Source organism: Myripristis murdjan, chromosome 19 (assembly GCF_902150065.1).
Source record: "Myripristis murdjan chromosome 19, fMyrMur1.1, whole genome shotgun sequence".
Taxonomy (NCBI): domain Eukaryota; kingdom Metazoa; phylum Chordata; class Actinopteri; order Holocentriformes; family Holocentridae; genus Myripristis; species Myripristis murdjan.
Genome location: NC_043998.1, coordinates 4,418,649 through 4,442,655, shown reverse-complemented (window position 1 = coordinate 4,442,655; position 24,007 = coordinate 4,418,649). Strand labels below are relative to the sequence as shown.

Below are 24,007 nucleotides of genomic sequence, written 5' to 3'. Positions count from 1 at the left end.
GGGTGAAAGCGGGCCCGTTTGATGTGTTATTATGTTACTATATTATATACTTGTTGCCAAACTCAATGGGCGTGGTCAATGACGTGTAGTTCGAAGCTGTCGGTCTCCAAAGCTCCCAAACAAAGCGAGAGGTCTCACTCGTGCCTACTTCCGTCTTCGCTCATATCTCGTTTGGCAGTCTAGACTGCTACTTTGTTGGCAGGGATGCAATGAACCCGTCTCACATTTGGCCCAATTATTGTCCCACCATACGGAAGGGTAATTTGATATAGCCAGGCAGCATGTTCAGCTTCGAGGTTGTGAGACCCAGACAATCTACCAGACGGTTTTGTTGAGCAGATGATGGATAAGTTAACTTAATTTAATAAGTATTAAGGATGTTTTTGCATCAATTAAATACATTTTTCATTGTCAAAGTGTAGAGAAACAGGACAGGCTGATAGAAAGAAGCACTTTGGAAAGAGAGAATACAGGCCTACTCCTCCCGTATATTCTTTTGTTCATATAATCCGACCAAGGGCAGCAGAAACATTTTTTTTTTTTAATTATTATTACTATTTAAATCCCTGAATTATCTGCTCGGCTTGCAGGGCAGGGTTCAAGTTTGCCTATACTGCAAATTTACCTTTCACATAAACCTCACATGAGGCATTAGAGATGTGTTTAAAAATATACAGAAATGCATTTGTGCATCTAGATGACATTAATTACAAAAATTGGCACACTAATTATATTTTCTTCCTACGCCCGGGTGTATCTGCAAATAAAGTATCTGGAGCTCACTTAAAATATACTTTAAATGAATATGATCCATATGGATATCACTAATTTGCATGGGATGACATCATCATGAAAAAAAAAAAAGTGGTGGTGTGATGAATAAATGAGTAGCTAACCCTAATGTAATTAGAAAAGTGTATTTTATTGATACAGTTAGAGTGGCATGAGACTGACACAGGAATGAATTTGAAGCAGTGATGAGAAAAATTACACCAATACGTAGCTAGACCTACAAAAAAAGTGATCTTCATTGGAAAGGCATTGATTTAAGACACATTCAGAATGGGAAATAAAACATCCCATTTCTACAACCATTTACATACAAGGAGATAAACTTGGAGGATTATTTACATGGCAACAGATTACAGTATGTACAAGGCCAGGATTGGAAGCACAGGGAAGCTCACGGCAGCTCCATTTTAGGAGGAAAACTACAAAAACTGTCGATTTGAACAGTCTCAAGAGAAGGCACAGGGGTGATTTTGGCAGAAAAACAAAACACAATTTTGCCTATAAATTGTCCTCTAATTAAGATTGGCCCACAAGAGAATACAGTAACTCAAAAAAAGCATTCACCTCTGGCAATTCTTCCTACAGTTTGCTGTTCTGTATGTCGTTTTTTGGACACGCTCATCTGCAAAAATACAGCAAGGTTGAATACTTTGAGAGATGTGAGGAATAAGTCAACACATAACACGCTTACATGGCAGGTTATGTCTTATACAGGTTATAGTATATTCAGAAAATCTACAACAAGTAGAGCAAATCTCTGTACATCTATAAACAGACATTCATCATTTAGGCAAACAGGGTAGGTCTGTCCCTTTATAAGGCCACTAATGGGAGGGGAGAAGGGGGGTGGGGTGTGTGGGGCTGGGCTAATGTTCAGGGGTCAAAGCCAGGAGGATACAGTACCAACTACCAATCAGCTACCGGTACCGAGGCCTGGCTGAGCCTCGCCGCTCTGCCACCCAGATTAGGATTAGATTATTCAACTTGGTTCAACAACAGTGACATCATCACCAACAGTGGTTTCCATTCAACCCTGAGAAAACAGTGGACTGCCTGTTCACTAACTGGCACACCTGCCTAATGTGGCTGTGTGTGTGTGTGTGTGTGTGTGATGTCGCACAAATACAGAGACATGATTTGTATATGGTATAGCAACTGACAGAGAGCTTAACTAAATTTCTGCACACATACAGAGGGGCGGTGCACGCATACAGACACAGGCACAAACGCAGGATTTCAACAGTGATTCAATTTTCCGGTAAGACGTTAAAGTAGGAAAAGCGCCGGGGTTTCATCCTCGGTCTCTCACAGCCAGCGAGTTCCTGCGCTGTGAGGCGGTGAGCAGGTCAGAGCAGCGGGTCTCAGAGGGCGAGGCGGCAGGCGGCGGGCATTTCCCGACACCCAGCCCAGGTCTGACCCCACAACCAGTCTGCCCTCCTGGCTCCAGCCCCCTACCACACCCTGAACCAGCCACAAGGCCAACTCTTCAAAAGCGGAGAGTAAAAACTAATATAAAAACGACAGAAGAAGAATGTTGGAACTATCTGATTCTTCTGTGAGGCTAGTCTCTCCCAAGTCCTCCTAAAGGGCCAAGGGGGCCCCCGTTCAGGTCCCCTGTTTTCACAGGTAGGGAGGGGTCATTGGAGCATGAGCTGCTTGAGGTTGTCGTGGAGAATGGTGTCCTTGACGTCCCGGAACACCAGCCTGATGTTCTCGGTGTTGATGGCTGTGGTGAAGTGGTGGTACAGGGGTTTCTGGGTGGCGTCGCGCCGCTTCGCCCGGAAACACTCCACCATGAAGGCCTGGATGTCCTGCAGGCTGTGCTCGGGCCCGGTGTAGTCAGGAAAGTAGTCCTTGAGCGGAACGATCTTGACCTTCTCCTCCAGCAGGTCTGTCTTGTTGAGGAAGAGGATGATGGAGACGTTGACGAAGACACGGTTATTGACGATGGTCTCGAAGATGTTGAGCGACTCGCGTAGCCGGTTGGTTTGCCTGTCCTCCATCAGCACCTGATGAGGACAGCACAAAAGCATGGAGTGAGTCATATTAGTGCTACTAACACCACGACTGTTGGTGTTGCTGCTTTACAGTGTAAATACTAATAATCAGGGTGTGTATCAGGTTTCACTGAGTTCAGTTTAAAGCTTTTAAAAACCTTTTTATGACTTACTTTGATAAAAATTTAAGACCGATTTTTGGACAAATCATCTCTCTTATTCAAATAAACACTCCAGATAAGCATAATGGTAAATACTATACATATGTTCAGTGCAGGGGTCAGTTTTGTTACTAACTAGATGATTCAAGGTGCTATTAAAATACATCTATTGATTTTTTTTCCCCACAGAACTTGGAGCAGCTAAGTACAAGCTGCAAGTAAAGATTTTCTCGGTTTTCCCTCTACAGGTATTTATGACAGGTATGTATAAGATGAGCTGGGTTTATCTACCCCAAGGTAAGTGTAGCAGGTTGATGGAAAGGCAGGACTAAGTTCAGCCATGGGTTGTTTTATAACATCAGAAATGTTGACTCTGTAGTAAAACAAAATAACTCGGTTTGGCAAAGAGAAATAGATGGATAAATGAAATTAGATAACATTTTTATGTTGAAATTAAACAAATTCACAAATTCAAACTAATTCAAATTTAAGTCTATTTAATGACTTTAAAGGCCTAACATTTTTTAAAAAATGCTTCAAGACTTTTGAAAAGGGCCGGCATCCTGCTAATATTAAAAAGAAGAAAAAGAAAAAACAGACAAGAGGCTGTGTAAAAGCACAGAATGATAAAATCAAACAGCCATAAAAAAAGAAAAAGACATGAACATGTAACAGCTATTTAAAAAGCTGTTTTCTGAAGTGACATAATTATAGAAAATCGGAAATACACACAGTATGAGACCTGAATACACATAATAAACCCATTAGGTATATAGACACAGCATGTAATGATGACTTATCAAAAGGTCAGCACGCTATCTACTAAAACAAACTGATTAATGTGTCTCTTGTGCGGACTGAAGAGTGTGTGTACTTGCTTGTGTGTGAGAGAGAGAAAACGAGATGGCGTGTGTGTGCAGCGTGCAGCTTTTCACCTGGTCGTATTCGGAAGAGGAGACGAGGAAAAGGATGGAGGTGACCGAGTCAAAACACTCGAACCAGCGCCTCCTTTCTGACCGCTGGCCTCCCACGTCCACCATCTTGAAGGGCACGTTCTTGATCTCAAAGTCATACTCGTGGATGCCCTTGGTGGGCTTACGGGCCAGCAGGATGTCCTGCTGACTGGGCAGGTAGCTCTGGTGGGGAGATGGACACACCCGAAGGATGAATGATTGAATAAATATGAAATTCACAGTGAGACAGAGTGAAAAACAGAGAGACTTTCATGTTTTTCACACATAAACAAGATGAAACTAGCCAGTTTCTGATTTAGCAAAGCACAACTGTGAAGCGACCCAAAATACACTGCAACTGAATTTCATTTTTTACATCATCATTGGTTCTTCTGTAATCTTTATGCTTTGAGTTATAATTGACTTTTTCCTTTATCTATTGTTGTCTGAGTTATCTTTCAAGTTGAGGAGCTATTGTTAAAGATGTCTTTAATCACAAATATAACCATTGCATCCATCTAGCCTACACTTATTTTAGCTTTAGGGTAAAACCAAATTACAATACTTAATTCAATTTGACATTTTCTGTTGCAGTGGTGCTGCAGCACTGCTAAATAAATACAGTGGAAACAATGATCATAGGATCTTTACCTTCACATGATATTACAATATCACCTCAAGTCTCATGCAGATGGGATCGTAAGCCTCTAAACATCGTACATACAGCAACTGCAAATGTTTCCCAATAACAGCATCCATAACATTAATCTACAACTAATCTGCCATGTCTGTAATTTTTACAAATCCTGCAAATAAAAAAAAATCAAGCTGATTATTTGCTCTTCTTTGGCAAACTCAACAATTTATTAGAAAATACTGAACTCGTTCAAACTGACAACTCCACAATGTAATTTTTGGGCTGGGCAACATGGACAAAATCAAATATTTTTGACTGAATAGCTCAACATCGATGTTGCTATAGGGACAACTATTGGTGCTTGGATATGATCAAGCATGTAGAAACCAATAACAGAACAGCTAGAACAGTCTAATTAATTCAAACTGCATTCCTCTGCCGTAATGCAGCTTTTAGACAACACTTAGACCCTTACATATCACAATATTACGATAACCAAACTCTCAGATGATATGTGGTCTCATACCACAATACTGATATGATACACAACCCAAAGCCATTTAGCACTTTTTGGTGGTTAGCTGTGGTAAGATAAAGTATGACCTTTACATCCCGGCTAGAGGTGGGACATTGAGGGCAATCACAGAAGTTGTTGTTGTGTATGAACGATCAGTCTTCTGGAATTATACAGCGTGTATAAAAATTAAGCTTCAGGAGCTCCACCAGTAAAACCAATCCAGTTCAGTCCAGTTCCAGTGGAGCTTATCTTCCCTGGGCTAATGCAGGCAACATCTTGTAAATAATCACAATGTGCTGAAACTTTCAAAGTGGCTTTCAAAGTGGGGTGCTGGGACCCCCAGGTGGGTCCTTGGGGTCTTCCAGGGAGTCCTCAGCAAAATGAGGCAAAGTTTAATTTCACTAGAATTTAAAATGCTGCATCTGTGTTCAGACGACTTTTACAAGCAAACACACACCAAAAATCTGACTTCAGTCGAGCATCACTGATCTGGTTTAAATGTATCATTTTAATGATTACAAATACAGTTTTCTTGTAATCTAAAAAAATATTTTCTGGTAATTTGTTTTGCAAACTTTGTGGTATTCATTTTGGAAATTTGCTGGTAATTTTCTTGTCATTTTTTTTCTTTTTTTTTTTTTTTTTTAAATCTTATGCTCCAAAAAGTTCTTTTTTTTTTTTTTTTAAATAATGTTCCAATATTTTTTTTTCTAATTTGCTTATCGCTTTTTCCCTTTTTTCTTTCTTTCTTTCAAGCGAATTTGCTCAGGTTTCAAAAGGTTGACAACTAGATTAAGTGTTGCAACAACCCATAAATATGTATGAGTGATTATTTTAACACTTTAAAATAATCACACATTTTAATCTCACCACTTTGAATGCATTTGACAGGTGTGACACCGGGACACAATTATCACAAACCAAAATATCTTTTCATATCAGAGTCCCTGGGGCAAAAGCACTTAAAGCCGGGGTCCGGGTCCGGGATGTGAATAAGTTTGAACACCCCTGCACTGAGGCATCAACACGACCCCTTTGCTCTTCCCATTTCCAATAGTAAAACAGACAGACGTGACGCCTTTGCCAATTTTCTCGTGTCAGAGCGTTGGTGTGTTCCTGAAACACAGCAACCTGACTTGTTCGCCTGATGTCTCCGGGACGTCTAGACGTGTTGCAATATGAGCTATAATGTCCTCATGGCTCAAAGTTACAATCATCACAAGCAAAAGGACAACTTACCGGCTCGCCGAGCTTATCCACATTATCCAAGAAATACTTCACCGACTCGCCCTGCGGAGAGAGAGAGACAGAGAGAGACAGAGAGAGAGGAGGGGGTGGGGTTGTTGTGTTCATATACAATTCATCAGATCCAGGTATTTTAATTGCAGAGTGCATTAAATGTACAGAGTGTCTAGTGTGTCACACTTAAAAGACAAGACAGAAATCTGCTGCACAAACAGGGAGTCAGCGACACACAGAGGTAACCCGGGTGTCGTCGTGGATGTTTATCTCTCACTCTTTTTCTTTTTTTTTTTTTTAAGTGTGCTCCAGTCTGAGAGCCAAGCCTGCCTGGATTGGCTGAATCAGAATTCAAACTTCTTTGTATCACACCACTCAAGCGTGTTTGTCAATGTGCCTTTGATGTATAAAGAAGTGTGCCTGGGTGTGTGTGTGTGTGTGTGTGTGTGTGTGAGGTGTTTTTTTTTTTCTTTTTTCTTCTCTAGACCATTCTGAGGGTGTTCCTGAACGATTAGTGCATGCCCAGGCACGAGGCGAGCCAAGAGCATGATGCATTCCTTTATCTGTGTATCTGTGTGTGTGTGTGTGTGTGTGCATGTCCTGTACCTACTCTCACACACACACACACACACACACACAAACAAGAGAGTGACTACAAAACAACAGATTTGACTGGTCCGGCAGTCCTCACAGCTCTCCCCTCTCATGTAACAAGCCACACCTTTTCAGGTGATTGTTTTGCAGACGCCCCGTGTGTTGAGGCAGTAACCGAGCCCAAAACGCATGTAGTATGAAATTCAAGTGGCTTGAGTTCTTGTGGCTGTTTGGGCTGGGTCTCTGGGCTGTGCGGCAGCCATTTTCCCCTGTGTAAATTTCTGCGCTCACCTTTTGATCTTTACAAAACTCACCTGACCTGAAAAACCTGTGTGTGTGTGTGTGTGTCTGTGTGCATGTGTAAAGCTAAGATTACACAAGGGACGAGCAGGATAGGATAGCAGAGGAGCTTGAGCCATGGAGGAGAAAAAGAAAGAAAGAATGAAAGAAAGAAAGAGGAACCAGTCAAAACAATTCTGTTCTGGCCACAGCTCTGGCTCTGCCTTTGAGTTTGGAGGCTCAGATCTGAGTGGGCCGGATTGGTTTCGAAATCGTCAAATTTTTTGGTGAGATCAGAAGGAGAACAGAAAAGAGAACAGCTATGCCTCTGACTCGCTCTTTCTGTTCATCATAAGGCATGGCTTTGTGCACGCTGTGTGTGTGTGTGTGTGTGTGTGTGGCCTGCAAAAGCAAAACTGAAACTTAACAGTTGTATAACCCAGCCAGTGCCTTGCTGTGAAAGACGCCACGTTATGGTGAAAATTTCAGACTGATCCATGTGGCGTTTGTGAAATTTCAACAGCGCGTGGAGCTACAATCAACAACAAGAACAACAAAACAACAACAAAAATCACGGGAGAACGCAAAAGAGTGCGCACGGTCGATTTCAAAAACACACACTTGAGTGAATTTAGCACGACTCTGAGCGAGAGGAGCCATGTGTGGTTTCCCTCTGCTTACATGTGTTTTTAATGATAATTACACGCCAGCCTGAAGGCACTGGTGATTTGTTATGCAAATGTAAGTACAGGGCCCGGTCAAAACACAATGGAGAGTACAAACTGGCAGAGGATCAGTTCAAGCCTCTCTGAGAGGACAACGGGAAACTATAATAATCTCTGAGCCATCGCCCCCCCTTTTTTTTTTTTTTTTTTTTAACGCATTTCTCTCTTAAAAGGGAGTGATCGCCATTGATATGAATCACTGTTATTCATCGCCTGCTTCTTTGTATTAGCCGGATGCAACTGACATTAGAGCGTTTGTGGCAGGAGTTTGAGATGGAATATGTGAGGAACATCCCATCAAACAAAGCCACAATGAATGAGAAAAGCCTGTAGGATTGTATTTTGGGACTGACCATAATCGGTGCGTGTGTGTGTGTGTGTGTGTGTGTAATTGTCGTACAGCGACTGTAAATCAGGGATGCGAGCAAGTCGATAAACACACAGGGCAAGGCAGGAGGAGGACAGCCTGCCACTTGAAACAAAAGGAAGTTGTGTGTCCCAACACAATATGCAAATTAGCCGTGACATCCCTGACAACACCAGAGGGGATGACAAGTCGTGGGGACTGCAGCGCCACTGGGACCGTGCGAGTCTGTGTGTGTGTGTGTGTGTGTGTGTGTTTGGGTAAATTACACTGTTAGTGTGTTTGTGTGCAAATAAGAGTGTGTGGGAGAGCCAGGGTTGTGTTTGTAAGCATAAAGCTGTTTAACTGCAGATCAACATTCCAGCTCTGATCACACTTATTCCGCACTCCGTCTGCACAACAAGCTCACACCAACAAGCGGGCTAACAAAACGCCATTGAGAGCGGGTCGGCCTTACGCAACACACAGAAAAATGGTATATTCTCCTTTCTCCCTTGACTGAATGTAACTCCAAGTGCCCCCCTACACACTCACCTCCCCCCTTTTCGTTTAGCAGTGGCAGCCCCCCCCCAGCTGCTGCAACATGTAAAAATTTCCTCATCTGGCCTGATTGTTTACCTAACAGAAGCAAATCTGGGTCTAAAGCTGTGCAATTAGCCATCAAGCAGAAACTGAACATATCTTTAAAAAAAAAAGAGAGAGAGAGAGAGAGGCATTTTTAAAATCACAGCAGGTGCCACAGCTGATACCAAGAGTAAGACTGCGAGCAGAGCAACCTAAATGCACACGCACACACACACACACACACGACCACCGCTGCTGTTGTAGGGGAAAAGTCAGAGTGCTAAGATGCCTGCTGACAGGCCAGACATAAGGAGAAGGGAGAGGTGTAAACAGGAAGCTGACTAAATCACATGTCTGTGCGTTCCAGATAGACATTTAGAGCGAGAGAGCGAGAGAGAGCAAGAGAGAGAGCGAGAGAGGACAGATGTGGAGGAAGAGGGGGAAAAAAAAAATCAGTTTCACTTTAATTTAGGCTGCTGTTGCCCAGGCCTCTGAGTCATTAACTAGGCCTTTTTTAACGCAAAGACCAAGCAGAGGATCGTTATCCCACCATCATCTTTGGTGTTTTCTGTTTTCAACTCAAATTATGTCGCAGAGCTTTGAGTTAATGTGAGGTGGTGCAGAAACCGGGCAGCCACTGGCCTTCACCACAACAATACCGCTACTATAACAACAGTAATGATGGAATAGTGTGTGGAGACTGCAAGAGGGGGGAAAATCCTTTATAATGAGTAGTGGATTAATGAACGTCTTGTTGGAAAACACTTTGACATGTGCACGTGTGACTGCCACTGTGTGTGTGTGTGTGTCTGTGTGTGTGTGTGTGTACTGACCAGCTGAAACTCCCGGCGGCGGTCGTAGGCGTTCTGTATGCCCGAGTCGGCCCACAGAGCCTTGATGGAGGGCAGGTACTGCAGGAAGACGGACGTCTCCACCTGGCCGCCGGCCATCATGGCCGACCTGGTGTCGAACGCCATCAAGCTGTCCCCGTGCTCCTGGTTGTCCGGGCAACCCCACGGGATGTGCAGCTTCTCCCGGGCGTCAACCAGCACACGGACACCTGGAGGATGGGACAGAAGGGATGCACGTTAGGAGAGGCTTTCCTGTCAAAACATCAGCAAGCCTAGACGTCAAACGTAGCCCAAAGCTTGGTGACAGACGAGACAAGCATCTGCCTATAATATGATTGCTGCTGCTGCACAATCCTGGGGTTTCGTGTGGCAGTGAGCGTGAACTAAGAACTGTGATGCAGTGGTAGATAAAAAAGTGTAAACCACTGTCTCCAGTTGGTGCTCATTTCAAGGAATAAGAGCCACCAACATATGCATAAAAATAACTAAACCACAGAAGGCCACAGTGCCATATAACTTACCTCAATTTGAATCTACGTGGTATAACATCCACATAAGATTCATGTCAGACTAAAATAGGCCAGTCAATTCTGCTAGGCTGCATAAAAAGTGTCCTGAAGTGGGTTTCCCCTCCATTACATCTCTGGTTGAGCAACAACAAAACTAGCCTGAGGGCTATAAAACTGCTGGCCTTTGTGCTGTTTATGAAGGCAGAATACATTGTTATAGCACTAGTACACACATAGTGACTGAGTAGACTTGTTTTAGGGGGGGTTTCTGCAAAAACCATGGGTGTGCCGATGGCAGATGCAGAGTGTTTATGTGTGTCTTCTTCCCCAACCCAGCGCTGCTAAACAGATGTGGAAACTTTCCCATCCATTTTCACCGCCTGTCCACGGCCTTTCTACCGGAGCAAAGTTGACTCCCACACCTTTCCCCCACTCTCGAAAGCCAGCAGCCATTAGCACGGAGGTTACCTTTGATAACATTGCTGTAAATAGTGGCTCTGAACTCCTCTCTGGCTTGCTGGTCGAAGTCCTGGCCGTGGATGATCCGCATTTGTTTGAGGAAAGTCGACTTGCCGCTCTCGCCAGCGCCCAGCAGCAGGATCTTCACCAGCCGTTTCACGTAGGTTTTCTCCCTGGAAATACATCTGTCGATCTCTTTGGACTTTCGGATCTGTTCCACCTCGCCGCTGTTGAGGAGACAGACGGGCAGACAAACTTTTAACACGGATCTGGACGGCAGGAAATCCGCCATGTTCGCACAAACTTCATCGATGCTAATTTAATGCGCGTTCGCGGGGCGCAGAGGCGAGCGCGGAACCAAGCCCCTTCCCTAAACTCAGGAAGTAGTGATGGTGAACAGCATATCTCCTCCGCTTCGCCACTATATCCTTTTTAATCTTCTGTATACACATATATATACACACATATTATTTTATCGTTATTGAGATTCCCATTACGCAGGAATTGTGTCAGTAAATATCAACATTCCAGTGAAATAAAGCCAGGCAAAAATCAAAACCTTATTGCTTGCCGTCAGAATTTATAACTGCATTTATGCTATTTTTTAGATAGTTTCGTGTAGTTCAGTGTCCTAAATAAACAATATTTGACTTGCAAGTTAACTTTATAAAAGCTTTTAGAACATTGACTGAAAATGAAAGCACGGCCGCCGATGCGATGTCGCCATCTGGTGGATCAGTTTGATAATTGCACGACATGTTTTGTCTGCTAGAACAAAACCGAGCTGTGATTGGTCGATTCCCTCTCCCCGTGCTTTAGTTATGGTGCCTTCAGGTGCCATCGGGTTAAAAAAAAAAAAAACAGCCTTGTCTGCAAATGCACGCCCCAACAGTGTAAATAAATGCATCTGGACACTTTCGGTATGATGCCCGACTAGCCGAGGAGTGACCTTTTGTAGTTGGAGAGCGTGCACAACAACTAATGGTAGAAATATTTCACGTTATTGTTGCCCGCTATTGTTTCAGAATCAGAAATACTTTATTGATCCCCGAGGTGAATCTGGGTCAGCTGCAGCTGCTAAAATTCTCAAGAGAAAAATACATATAATCGAAAGTGAAATCATAAGAAATACAAAAAAAGTATGTGCATTATGTAGAAATGTCATGCTGTGTCAGCGTGATGGTTAATGTTGTGTATTTCCATGTTTAGTCTCAGTTTTGTTTTTTTATTTTTATTTTTTTAGCTTATTAATTAATTAATAAAAAAAAAATAAAAAAATAAAAACACCAGTTGCATGCCTGATGTGCATTTTTGGCACTTAATTCTTCATTCTAATAATAATAATACTACCTATATCTATTGGGTCGCACTTACACCATTCGAGCTGGGAAATACGAGGCGCCCGTGAAGGCAACATCTGTATTGATTATGAGAGCTGACTGGTTGCATCTCGCCTCCAGCATCCACACACACACACACACACACACACACACGACACAGAGCTCTCAGACGCTTGTACCGCCGGGGCAGCGCTAACCACCATGACCATCAAAAATGCTATGCGGGATCATGGACAGAGGTACCGGCCTCGGATGGCGTGTCTCAAGAAGGTAGGCTCTGCTTTCATATCGGCTGGCGGCGGCCACCTGCTCACGCCTTGTAGACCAGGCTGTACCTGCAGACGCACCTACATTAAGGCTAGTCCACTCCACTGTGGATTCTCCCAGTGCAATAAGGCTTGACTGCGTTGTGTGCTGTCATGTCCAAAGCCCTGTCCGTGCTGGCATGTGTGTTGTAGCTTTCCTAATTAAATATTGAATGAAAGAATATATGTTTCCTCATAAGAAATCCTGTTTCTGGTGCATGTTGTCTGTCTGACTTGACATTTGTTCAGGCTAGACATAAGCAATACACTGTAAAGCTCACAGGCACTGCCTTGGTTTATGTTTTGAAGAAAATGCAGCAACCCAATTGTCTCTGACATGCATTCAAATCTGAATTTTAGCTGCCTGATTTATCACAGTGCATAGACAAAATAACATTTCCACCGCACCAATACAGCAATCAGTAATGACTTGTAACTGAGCACCATCACATCAAAATAAGAGATGTTTTTTTTCCCACTGTAAATCTGTAATGCAAAACATTAGACTGGATTCTCCTGCAACTGTTCCACAGTGATAAGGTCATTCACTTTAATAAGCATTAAGCCTGGATCAGTATCAGTGCATCCATCTACACTAACCAGCCACTGGCAACCAGCTAATCCAGACACAATGTATTGGAAAACAGCACCCGTCTGTGCCAGGACCAGGGACAGACTCCACTCACTTTCATTGTGACTCACAAAGTCGATTCTCCTAAAATTAAAAATTTTAAAAGTACCTGCTGGCATGGGAAGTATTTCTAACAAGCTGGAAAAATAATTGAGAATGAAGGCTCTTTTATGAATAGCTTGCAGTGCCTATCTGTCTATATTCTTTATTGTTTAATTTGGCTGAGTCCCAGTAAATTTGGGACACACAAAACGTCCCGCTCTCCAGGGGAATGCCCGCAGTGAGAAGTCATTTCCAGGCCCCCTGTGTGTTTTGGAAGTCCAATGAAAGCCCACTTTGGTCCAGCTCAGTCTGGAGCTTAAAGGGCCTCTCCAGTATGACTTCAAAGCACAAAGCCACTTCAAACAGGCCCGAGAGTCAGCCACACACACACACATACACACACACACACATTCACAGGCGGAAAAAAAAAAGTGCTGGAGAATGAATCGAATTAATGAACTGTATAATCACATGTAACCTGTGAATGTGTATGTTTTCCAGTTCACACATGACCTGTGGGGAGTGATGCGATAACCAAAAAAAAAAAAAAAAAAAAAAACTGTTAAGGGCAGTGAGTCACCACACACCTCCCACACAAAGCAAACATCAGCCATGATGAGGGCATGAACCTACCCTTTTCATCACCTGGCCACATGTGTTACTGATTGAAAAGCTGTTTGTTAGCTGCAGAAGTGTCATTGACACGCTGACTAACCACTGTCGCTGAATTAACCAGCGTTTGCCCAATGGCTAAGTGTTAATCACGATATGTGGTACTGAATCTATAATATACAGACAATAATACTAACCTGTCTGACTCTATATGATACATACTGGAAAAAGGTAACTCTAAAGTCAGCTCATCATCATCATTACCAGGTTGTAGATGCTCTGTTGCTATGGTGACAGCTGAATTAAGGCAGAGTGGATTCCATACAGCCGACGTGCTCACCCACTCCATTCATCCTGCTTTTATATCCAGCGGCTATGTGCAGACCCCGTCCTGCCCCTTCATCAGGACTGCATCCACAACCGGTCGCTCCAGCAACTTGTTGTCATGGTGACCCGTGGCCCCCACAACCAGTTGTCGTGGTAACCTCTTCTCACCCCGTTCTTCTTCCCTTGCAGGCGGAGGCGGTGCTGCTGGAGATGCAGGATCCCAAAACAGGAGTTAAGTCACAGCTGCAGAGACTGGTTATCACAACTATACCCCACGCTATTACAGGTGAGCAGGACACACACACACACACACACACACACACACACACACACAAACACACACTCACAAATGCACATGCTATACACACTTGATGTTATTCAGAGTAGATGAGAAATTGCGTCTGCAAAGTCTCACTGGAGGATCCCGGAGCTGTGGTATCAAACTCAGTAGCTGCAAATCTCATCTCCATGACAACCCTGATGGTCTCGGTGTCAGAGAGGGAAAAAGTAGGAGGTGGAGGAGGAGGAGGAGAAGCTGAGGGAACCTAGACTTCAACGTCATATGCGAGGCTGCGAATCCACCTCTTACACAATGAATGAATGTAGGCAGGCGCTGCAAGCTGCTTGTGGAAGTGGCTGCTTATTGCTTTAGTTTACAAAGGAGGAGTGGGATGAGGTTTGAATCTGTCTGATCATCCTATGCTCCTCTCCTCTCCTCTCCTCTCCTCTCCTCTCCTCCTCTTTAAACTTCATTTCATGTGTTTTTTGCTGTTTCCTTTCTCCTCCTTCCTCCACAGACCCCCTGAGCTCCTCCTCCTCCTCCTCCTCCCATCTCTTCCTCTATCTGTCTTCCCCCATTAACTAGACATACTCACTTGCTCCTGACACAGCCAGTAGTGTTGTATCAGAGAGGGGTCTGGCATTTTGAGGCACACACACAAACAGCGCTTTTTTATTTTTCCTTTTTGTGCGTCTGAACCAATCATGTCTTGCAGCTCTGTGCTGTTTTCATAGAAACCTCAGTCCCTTTAGTACCTCAAACTTACCACCAAACGTAACGCCTGCCTCCTCTCTCCTCAGGTGAAGACATCGTTGCATGGTTAGCCAACAAATTCAACATCAGCGCAGAAGGTGAGAGATGAGGCAGCAGCTGTGCGACATGTATACAAACACATACACTGCACAGACCCACACACACGTCATTATGTCAGATTATAGCTGTTTTTTTCCCAAAAGCTTTTCATGAATGAAGAGAAACAACCTCATTTTCAGAACTTGCTTTTTCATATTGTCGGCCTGCAATCTGGATGAATGGGGTTAATCGTATGGAAATCTAATATATGAACATAAACTCCACAACAAGTGGCATTTGTTCAGACAGTTTTTTTTTTTACTTGAGTTACAGTACTTGAGTGCTTGCTTTTAAATATACTTAAGAGTTCACTAGTACATTTTATTTTTAATATGAGTGTCATTGCTGTATTGTTTTCACAGTGCATTTACAGAGCCTGGTAGCTCTCTGACACCATCTAATAAATGCACTGACCTACTTGTAGAACCGTTTTGCTGCTTATCAGCACCGGGGTAGTGCTATTAAAATGGGACTGATGCCCTTTACTTGCTGGATGATGCTTTCACATCAAACCCGGTTGAGAGCGGTTACCGTGACTGATGTTCCTCCTGTGAGGAACTCAGCGTGGGGCCAGTCACATTTTAGAAAAGAGAAAAAAAATCAACATCTGATTTCAAAGCTTTGCTTAAAAATAACTAGTAACAACAACCTACCAAAGTGCTATATTTGTTTTTGAAATGTAGTGGAGTAAAAGACCTAAGTTTTCAAAAAATGAATACTCAAGTACAGATATTCCAAAAATGTACCTAAGTACAGTACTCAAGTAATATACTATTTTAATGTCCACCACTGGCCCTTATATGTGCACCCATACCTGCTCAACATGTGACAGTGGCAGCTGGTGTCATATTCAAATATGGGTGTTTAAAATGGACATACTGTACAGGTTATATATGGAAACACGTCTCACAATATATATACAGTACATTTCTATGCATAATGTATATTACATTTCTGTGTGGATATGTCTCCATGAACCATTAGTACAGATCAAAATCACCAAAAAAAAAAAAAAAAAAAAAAAAAATTAAATAAAGTGGTTTTCTTGCCAAACCACTGTTAGCATGATTGTTTTCCTCGTCTTTCTGTCTGCACAGAGGGGAGGAGTTTGGGCACTATGCTGGTGGCGCTTGGCTATATCTACCCACTACAGGACCACAAACGCTTAGTCGTCAAACCAGATGCATCCCTCTATCGCTTCCAGGTAAACACACCTGAGTATCTCACCAGAAATACGTAGCCATGGAGTAGTTGACACATGCTCGCTCACCACTGTTGTATTTAACCCCCACTAATGCCGTATTTGGCCAAAAAAGGGAAGGAAGGCATGCTTTACCTGGCTGTCTTCATCCCCCCTAAGCTTCTTTCATTTGGGTTTCTTAAACCATGGCCTGAGACCCAAAATGGATTTTCTGTCTGTTTGTACCCAATTTGGGCTCCAGTTGATTAAAAAAAAATCCAATTTAAACTCTATTCCCACGTAATTGCATTTTTGCCTAAATTTGATTCTGGCCTTTGTCCTGTTCCAGACACCGTATTTCTGGCCCGCGCAGCAGTGGCCTGTGGAGGATACAGATTACGGTGAGTATGACAAGGACCACACACATTTTATTCCATGACCAGTCATCAACTCTTAATTTACACGCTCTCAAAATGATTTAAATGTTCGATTTAAGCAATCTACCTGGCGAAGAGGAACATACGCAAGAAAGGGATCCTGGAGCTGTACGAGCAGGTGAGATACAGACAGGAATAGAGAGGGCGCAAACATCACCACCCTAAACTGCCTGGCCTGTAACAACATGTTGTTTTGTTTTACGTCGTCAGGAGCAGTATAACCATCTGCACAAATGGATGAACCACAAATGGGATTTTATAGTCATGCAGGCTAAAGAACAATACAGGTAGGTGTGAGAAACAACTCAGTAACATCACCTCACTCAGTTTAGGATCATAAAGCAGCAATTATCTATATATATGTGTGTGTGTGTGTGTGTGTGTGTGTGTGTGTGTGTGTGTGTGTGTGTGTGTGATATTAGAGCAGGTAAAGAGAGGAAGAAACCAGATCGTGCGGTGTTTGACTGCCAGGAGAGAGCCTACTGGGTGGTTCACAGACCTCCGGTGAGACAACACACACACACCCACCCACACACACACACACACACACACACACACACAGTATTGTAGGCCTTGTACTATAAACACAGGAAACAGCTTCATGCAGATATCAATGGACTGCCAGCAGACAGAGAATACTTTGGTAGTGAATGAACGCTCCAACCCGCCTCTGCTCCTCCCGGGGCGCCTCATTATCTCCACCCATGATGCCTTATTAGTGTTAAATGTCCAGTCTGGGGAAAAGGGCAGGGCTGATGAATATTTCACTCTGTGTGGCTTGACGTGGTTTGGGCCGTTTACCTCATGCTTCATGTCGTGACTTTGAGTCCCATCCTTTGTCACACGTCGTCTCCTCTCTCTCTCTCCTGTCGTTCTTTTCATTTCTGGGCGCATGCTATCACATAAGACCAGACCAGCTGTGAATATAGTGTAAATATTTCATTTCAGTGTAAGAACATGAACCATGAAAACTGGGAGATTCACCAAAGCGGTCTTGTAATACATCTTTAATTTAAAAAAAAAAAAAAAAAAAGTTTTCTTAAGAGGCCTTGCAATTCCTGCTGGTTTATTTCACTCAAATGAGTGTGTTTGCCAACATCACCACAGTAATGTCTGCTATATGTAGCGCTATAACACATTTTAATTTAACAATTTAATCCACTCCTGTGACCTTAAAGACTAACAGCTTGTTAGATGAATTGGTACCACTTTACAATAAGGCTATAATTAATAAACCATTATAAACAAGTTATTACACAGTTTTCATACACTGATGCAGGCTCACTATTTGGCAAGATCAAGTTACTGTTGCGCTGTGTCTATTCTGTTAAATCTCAGCTTTTGCTTGTTGTGTAGCTTTACTTGATCTTGCCCAATAGTGAGCCTGCATCAATGCATGAAAACTGTGATATAAGTTGTTTCTAGTTGTTTATTAATAATTTATAGAGTGTTTACAACCTGAGCAAATATGTGAATGTATTTGAGAACTATGCTTTCAATAATCCCAGGTTGCAAAATACAAAAGAGGTTTAAAAAATGCTTAGGAACTCTTAAGTATCAACTTAACAAGGCTTTCCCTCAAGAGTAAACTTACAAAAAAGAAGCAGACAGTTTTGTGAGTGTAGTCCTGGGCGCCTGCATGCCAGTAGGTCATCTCAAAGACAAATGAGATAGTTTTTTATCCCTTCATATTACAACTAATTATTATTATCTGGGTGTAGGCGTGTCACGCCTACACCCAGAGACAGACCTACACTCACCCGCCTTATCGCTAGAAATCCTAGTCATATTGTTTATTCATTCATTATTCTCTTTTATGGAGACATTAGATCCTGTGTATCTGTAAATATGGTTTCACTTCACTGAAACTTTCTCCTTAGAACTTCTGCAAACGAACAAACTGTAAACATACAAGTCAGAGTCTCTTTATGTGCATTGAATTGAATTCACAACCTCACATATTACATGAAATGAAATGTGCGGCAAATTGGCAGCTCATAATTAGCATTATGAAACACCCATCTGCTTTAATGACAAAGGCCTCTGGTGAACAGATTGTGTAATCATGTGTGTTTGTGTGTGTGTGTGTTTGTTTGTAGCCAGGGACAGTCAGCGGGATGGACTATGGACTAGATCGCCTTATAGATCCGAATGCAGAAGAGGTAACAGGTGAGTCACTGTGTGTATACGTGTGTGTGTGTGTTCACATTCACATATGTATGAGTCAGACTGTGAGTGAAACCCCTGCATGACCTCTATGGAAATAATTCCAGTCAATCAGCTTATATTTAATAAGAGGATTTAATCGATGGATCTAGGTGGCGTTAGAGCCTCCTCCCTTTCACTTCCCTCTCCCCACCTGCCGTTTCTATAATTGAGCTTGCTGAGTCCAGCTGATGGATTCTCTTAAACTGATCTATTTATGGAGAAATGTGAATGAATGGGTGCAATGGCATGCTCTTATGAATTCATTTGCTCATGACCTGTTGCTCTCTTCTCTCCTCTTCTCTCCTCTTCTCTTCTCTTCTCTTCTCTTCTCTTCTCTTCTCCTCTGTCTTTCTCTGCAGGCTGCTGTTTTCCCATGGCTTTCTCTTTGTATACGTAATTGGCCATATTTAAAAAAAAAAAAAAAAAAAAAAAAAAAAGTGGTAAAGGAATTCTCAAACATTTGGGCAAATTTCTCTTTCTTCTTCTCTCCAATTTTCCCAGACTGAGACAAGATGTTCGATAGCATTTTCACCTCTTTACGTCCAGTTTTTCAGTTCAAGTGGGTAGCATTTTGTATTAGCTTAGCATAAAGACTTGAAGTCGATGGGAGTCATTAGCCTAGCTCTGTCAAAGTTAGAAAATAAACCTTATGTCTGGGTAATCTGGAAAAAGGATAATTTGCCCACAATGTTGGAGTATTCTTTTAAGATCACACACAGGAAACATACACTTTACCTTCTGTAGATCAACAACATAAACTTCTAATTTGTTTTGACAGATAATCTGTAATCTAATATATGACCGATTTTCCTCCCCAGATAACAACACCTGACGTCTATGAGAGAATTGTAAGTCTGTGTGCCACAAGATTTTAATGAGTCTGACTCAACCACATTTTTTTCATTATACTGTCTACTAACCATCAGCCAATAACCGTTAACAGCTGTTATCAATGTTCCCTAGAAACTGATCTAATTTTCCTGACTTTTTTATGGCTGCCATCTCTCTCCTGCTTCCTGTAGATGATCTTTACCCAGCAGTCCATCATGAGGCCCAGGGTGAAGTCATCTGTGTCCATCGGAGCGTAAGACATCCCATCACATTTCCAATCTGACTATATCTGCGGCAGTCCGGTCGCCTCAGATTGGCTGCATCGTAGACGTCTCAAAATAGCATCCGTGCAATACCTTTTACTCCGTCTCCACTGGCCTGCACACACATGTAGGACGAGTGAAAGTCAGGCACAGATGAGATAGAGGCAGTGTGACATGAGATGGAAATGTTATCAGCGTTGCCTGTGGATATCAGTTTTGAGGTTAATCCATCTTAAAACTGATATCCACAGGCACGCTGTCTTTAAAATCATATAAGGTTCATTTCTCAGCCACCAGGACGCGCGAGGAATGAGGCCGGTGTAAAAACATACTTACTCTACATTAGATCATTTGAAAGAGGCTGTCCATGCTGTGCTAATACACCATGGATGCAGGGCTCACTGTAAATAATGCACCACCTTCGACAATATGTAGTGGTGTGATTAGTATGATATGATGGATTGTCCGCCCTGAATAGAGACAATTTCCTGTCACAGCCGAGGTTGCTGATGCGTGAATTTGTGTATATCCTTTTAGAAACCGTATGGAGGACGGCTGCCTTCAAAGCTCTGCTGCAATCCTGAAGCTCCCTCATGCGTGACAATCATTTCCTCTCCCTGCTCTTTGTAGGCTGGTGAAATTCGTCACTACCCATAAGAACCACGACCCCTTCCTCGCCCAGTGTCTTCCCAGCAACCCTTGGGTCACTGACGATGTCAGCTACTGGACCTTGAACATGGCCAAGTGAGTCGGGTGGCAACGACCCTGCAGAGGAGGATTTATCATTTTTCTGTAGCATCAGATATTTAGAAATAGGATTTCTGAATGGTTCCGTGGTTGGTATGTGTTAATTTTTTGTTTGTTTTTGTGTCAGTGTGGAAATACCAACCAAGATGCGTGTGGAAAGGTGGACCTTCAGCTTCGTAGAGCTGCTGGAGGACCCTCGAGGACGAGACGACTTCAGATTCTTCCTGAAGAAAGAGTTCAGCGGTGAGTCGGGGTCATTTTAATTCGATCACATACAAAAAAAAAAAAAAAACAAAAACAAAAAAACAGTGAGATTATTCTTTTGGGGAGGCAACATTTAATTTGCAAGTGATGTAGGTGCTTACTTTTCAGCTGCTGGAAAGTGCAAAGATTTGCCCTGGCAATCTCATCTGAGAGGCAGATATTCCTCATATTTAAGTGTAGGCCGCAGCAGCCATCGCATTATGAATGTATACTGTATGCTGTGTATCTGCCACAGAAGGTGAATGGTGCTCGGTCTTTATTGATAATTGGTGTTATAATGAGTAGCAAGTGGTATGATGGGTTGTTCATGTTGTATAGAATTTAATTTTAGCATTGATTATATTGATAAATTATCTGAATTACAAACTAAAAGACAAAACAACACATTCTCTTCTCCTCTTCTCTTCTCTTCTCTTCTCTTCTCTTCTCTTTTTCTCCTCTGAATCCATCTCAGGTGAGAACTTGGCCTTCTGGGAAGGCTGTGAGGATCTGAAGTGGGGCGCTGCGGCAGGCATGTCAGAGAAAGCCCAGCACATCTACAAGTAATGTCGTTTATAATTTTTTATTTATTTATGTATTTTTACCTCTGTGTAGAGGATATGTGTTTTTGACATCTCATTAATCAAAGTCCACTGTAGGTGCAAGTTTGAGGTCTAATGCGGGCTATTTAGAATATGATTTTTTTTTTTTAAAAATGAAGAAGAAAAGCATTCCAACATTATGCAGTTTTATGCTTTGGGATATGAGGCTGATCTTTTCAAACGTTCCTGATGTGGTTGCTCAACACCAGAGATGCGTTTTATGTCTGTAGTGTTACTAATGTTCCTCAGTCAGCCTGGTGTTGTTACAGTGTTCCTCTCCTGTCCTCATAATCAGGACATTCCTAGCGCGTGGCGCCCCCCGGTGGATCAACATAGATGGAACTACGATGGAGGCCACGGTGAGGGGCCTGAAACACCCGCACAGATACGTCCTGGACGCAGCTCAGACTCACATCTTCATGCTCATGAAGAAGGTCAGTAACTTTAATATGATATATATATTTTTTACTTGTAGCTTTTTTAGCCACATGGTGATGGTTTTGTTATAATTTGAGCACCTCACAGCTTAAACTCAGCCGAGCCACATTACCAAACAGTTTATCGGGACTGGTTTGTGTTGAGAGTGTGTGTGTTTGTGTGTTTGTCGTGACAGGACTCGTACGGCCGGTACCTGAAGTCTCAGGTGTTTAAGGATACGACGAAGAACGCCATCAACCCTGAGGAGCAGAAGTTCACGTAGGTGTCGGGTTACAATGGGCTTTCACTCGCATGTAACTGCTGCTAAGTTGCATTATTTAGACAGCTGTGCTCATTTACGGTTTGGGTGTTGCTTTGATGGAGAAAAATGCAGCCGGTGAAAAAGTCAATAATCTCAGCCACCTTGGTAAAGAACAAGTCTGAGTTGGAAAAGAAAGTGTTTTCTCAGTAGTAAAGGACAAGTTGAGAGCCACTTGACCCAGCGGTGGGTCGGAAGAGCACGAGCTCAAGTGGGTGTCATCTCATGCATCTGTCTTTGTCTCAGACTCTATCTGTGATGGGCTGACATTAGCGTTCCTATCACTCCCTGTAACTAACTCATCCATCACATTCAAGTTCTTACCTCACGTCTTCTCCTTTCTCCTCCTCCTCCTCCTCGCTCACTGTCTCCATCTGCCTCCCATCATTCTAATCCCCCTCTCTTCTTCTCTCCCTGTCCTGTCTTTCCATCTCCCAGTGATGCCCAGTTGGACCAGAACGCAAGGAACCGGCGGCCCAGTCTCAGCCCCATCGCCATCCGGCAGATGGAGCTGGAGCAGAAGGCCAAGCTGGCGGCCAGCGGCCCCGTCGATATCACACAGGTCATGAGCAAACTCAGCAAGCAGGGCAAGGACGCCCCCCCTCCTCCTCCTCCTAAGAAATGAACCCAGTGCATAAATTGAAATGCAGCATGGGTTTTGCACACAAACGCTCAGGGTTGGGATTGATTCGCTGTCATTTTAGTCAATAAGTCATTTCAAAATGATCCAAAACAGTATCTCACTTGCTAAAAATAGTGTGAATGTTCATGTCTTTATCTGATGATATGACGATCTTCTTGAGCAAATGAAAGAGAATTAAACCCAACCCCGCCAGTCACTGCAATGTTGGTAAATGGCCGGATACATCTGCTAATTTGCTAATGTTACAGTGATGAAGTAGTAAATTTGTTGCAAGGTCTAAAACAATTGGCAGCTCAGTGTTTGAGAGTGGAGGGCATCTGAAATGGGAGCTCTGAGATAAAACTGGAAAAGTGAATGTAGTACCTTATTATGCTGTACAGCCTCAGGCGGTTGTGGAAGGAGACGTGCAGTATGTAACATGCAGCTCTAACTCAGCTGCCTGGTGTTAAAACCGGCGTTGGATATCTAGGTGAAAGTAGTAGAGAGCAATCTAAATAGAGATATGATATGGATTCTGTGATTGAATGTATTGAAGTCAGTGTCACTCAAACCATAGTCTCAATATTAAGATACATGAGTCTGGAGTTGGTGTCATCTTTGCTAAGGACAAGTACCTTTCAGTGCAACGGAACATGTTTTCATACATCGTTATTTGTTTTGCTTTCAATTTTCCATGGTTGGATCTGTTTCTACAAGCTGTACCTGTTGTCTCTTATGTTGTTTCTCATGTTGTTCATGTTTTATTGTCCGTCTTCGCTGTATGTTTTCCTCGTCATCACTCATACTCCAATAAAACACTCATGAACCATGTCTCTCTCATGTCTCTCATTTAGCTGTCACTCTGTGTTTCCATGAATTCACGATGTCATCCAGCATGTTGATTTGGACTTTTCTCTACCTGTCAGTCTTAACTTGTTTAAACAACTGACAAGCATTTCTGGTAATTTCTAGTGTGATATCGCCATGATATTTGGCCAATAAACACTGCAGACATGATTAGATTTATAAGTATGTGCCATGATGTAATGCAGCAATACAATATCCCGCTGACAGATAGATTTGATAGAAGAAGGATTATTGTTCTCTG

The 24,007-nt window shown here is 42.8% G+C and overlaps 2 protein-coding genes across 2 annotated transcripts; one reads left to right on the top strand and one right to left on the bottom strand.

Annotated features, from left to right (window-relative positions):
- Positions 1 to 901: 901 nt before the first annotated feature.
- LOC115377406 (guanine nucleotide-binding protein subunit alpha-13-like) lies at positions 902 to 10,933 on the bottom strand. The gene is made up of 5 exons (XM_030077104.1): positions 10,651 to 10,933; positions 9,656 to 9,882; positions 6,297 to 6,347; positions 3,886 to 4,086; positions 902 to 2,801 (listed from the first exon to the last, which is right to left on the bottom strand). Exons 1-5 carry the CDS (start codon positions 10,931 to 10,933, stop codon positions 2,430 to 2,432), a joined length of 1,134 nt encoding a protein of 377 aa, XP_029932964.1. The 3' UTR covers positions 902 to 2,429.
- Positions 10,934 to 12,096: 1,163 nt separating this feature from the next.
- Positions 12,097 to 23,729, top strand: LOC115377405 (regulator of G-protein signaling 9-like). The gene is made up of 17 exons (XM_030077103.1): positions 12,097 to 12,251; positions 14,088 to 14,184; positions 14,979 to 15,029; positions 16,128 to 16,234; positions 16,560 to 16,611; positions 16,707 to 16,765; positions 16,858 to 16,934; positions 17,070 to 17,151; positions 18,747 to 18,809; positions 19,674 to 19,703; positions 19,878 to 19,939; positions 20,580 to 20,693; positions 20,824 to 20,939; positions 21,415 to 21,502; positions 21,837 to 21,975; positions 22,155 to 22,237; positions 22,716 to 23,729. The coding sequence occupies exons 1-17, from the start codon at positions 12,183 to 12,185 to the stop codon at positions 22,900 to 22,902; spliced, it is 1,476 nt and encodes a 491-aa protein (XP_029932963.1). The 5' UTR covers positions 12,097 to 12,182; the 3' UTR covers positions 22,903 to 23,729.
- The last annotated feature ends 278 nt before the right edge of the window (positions 23,730 to 24,007 follow it).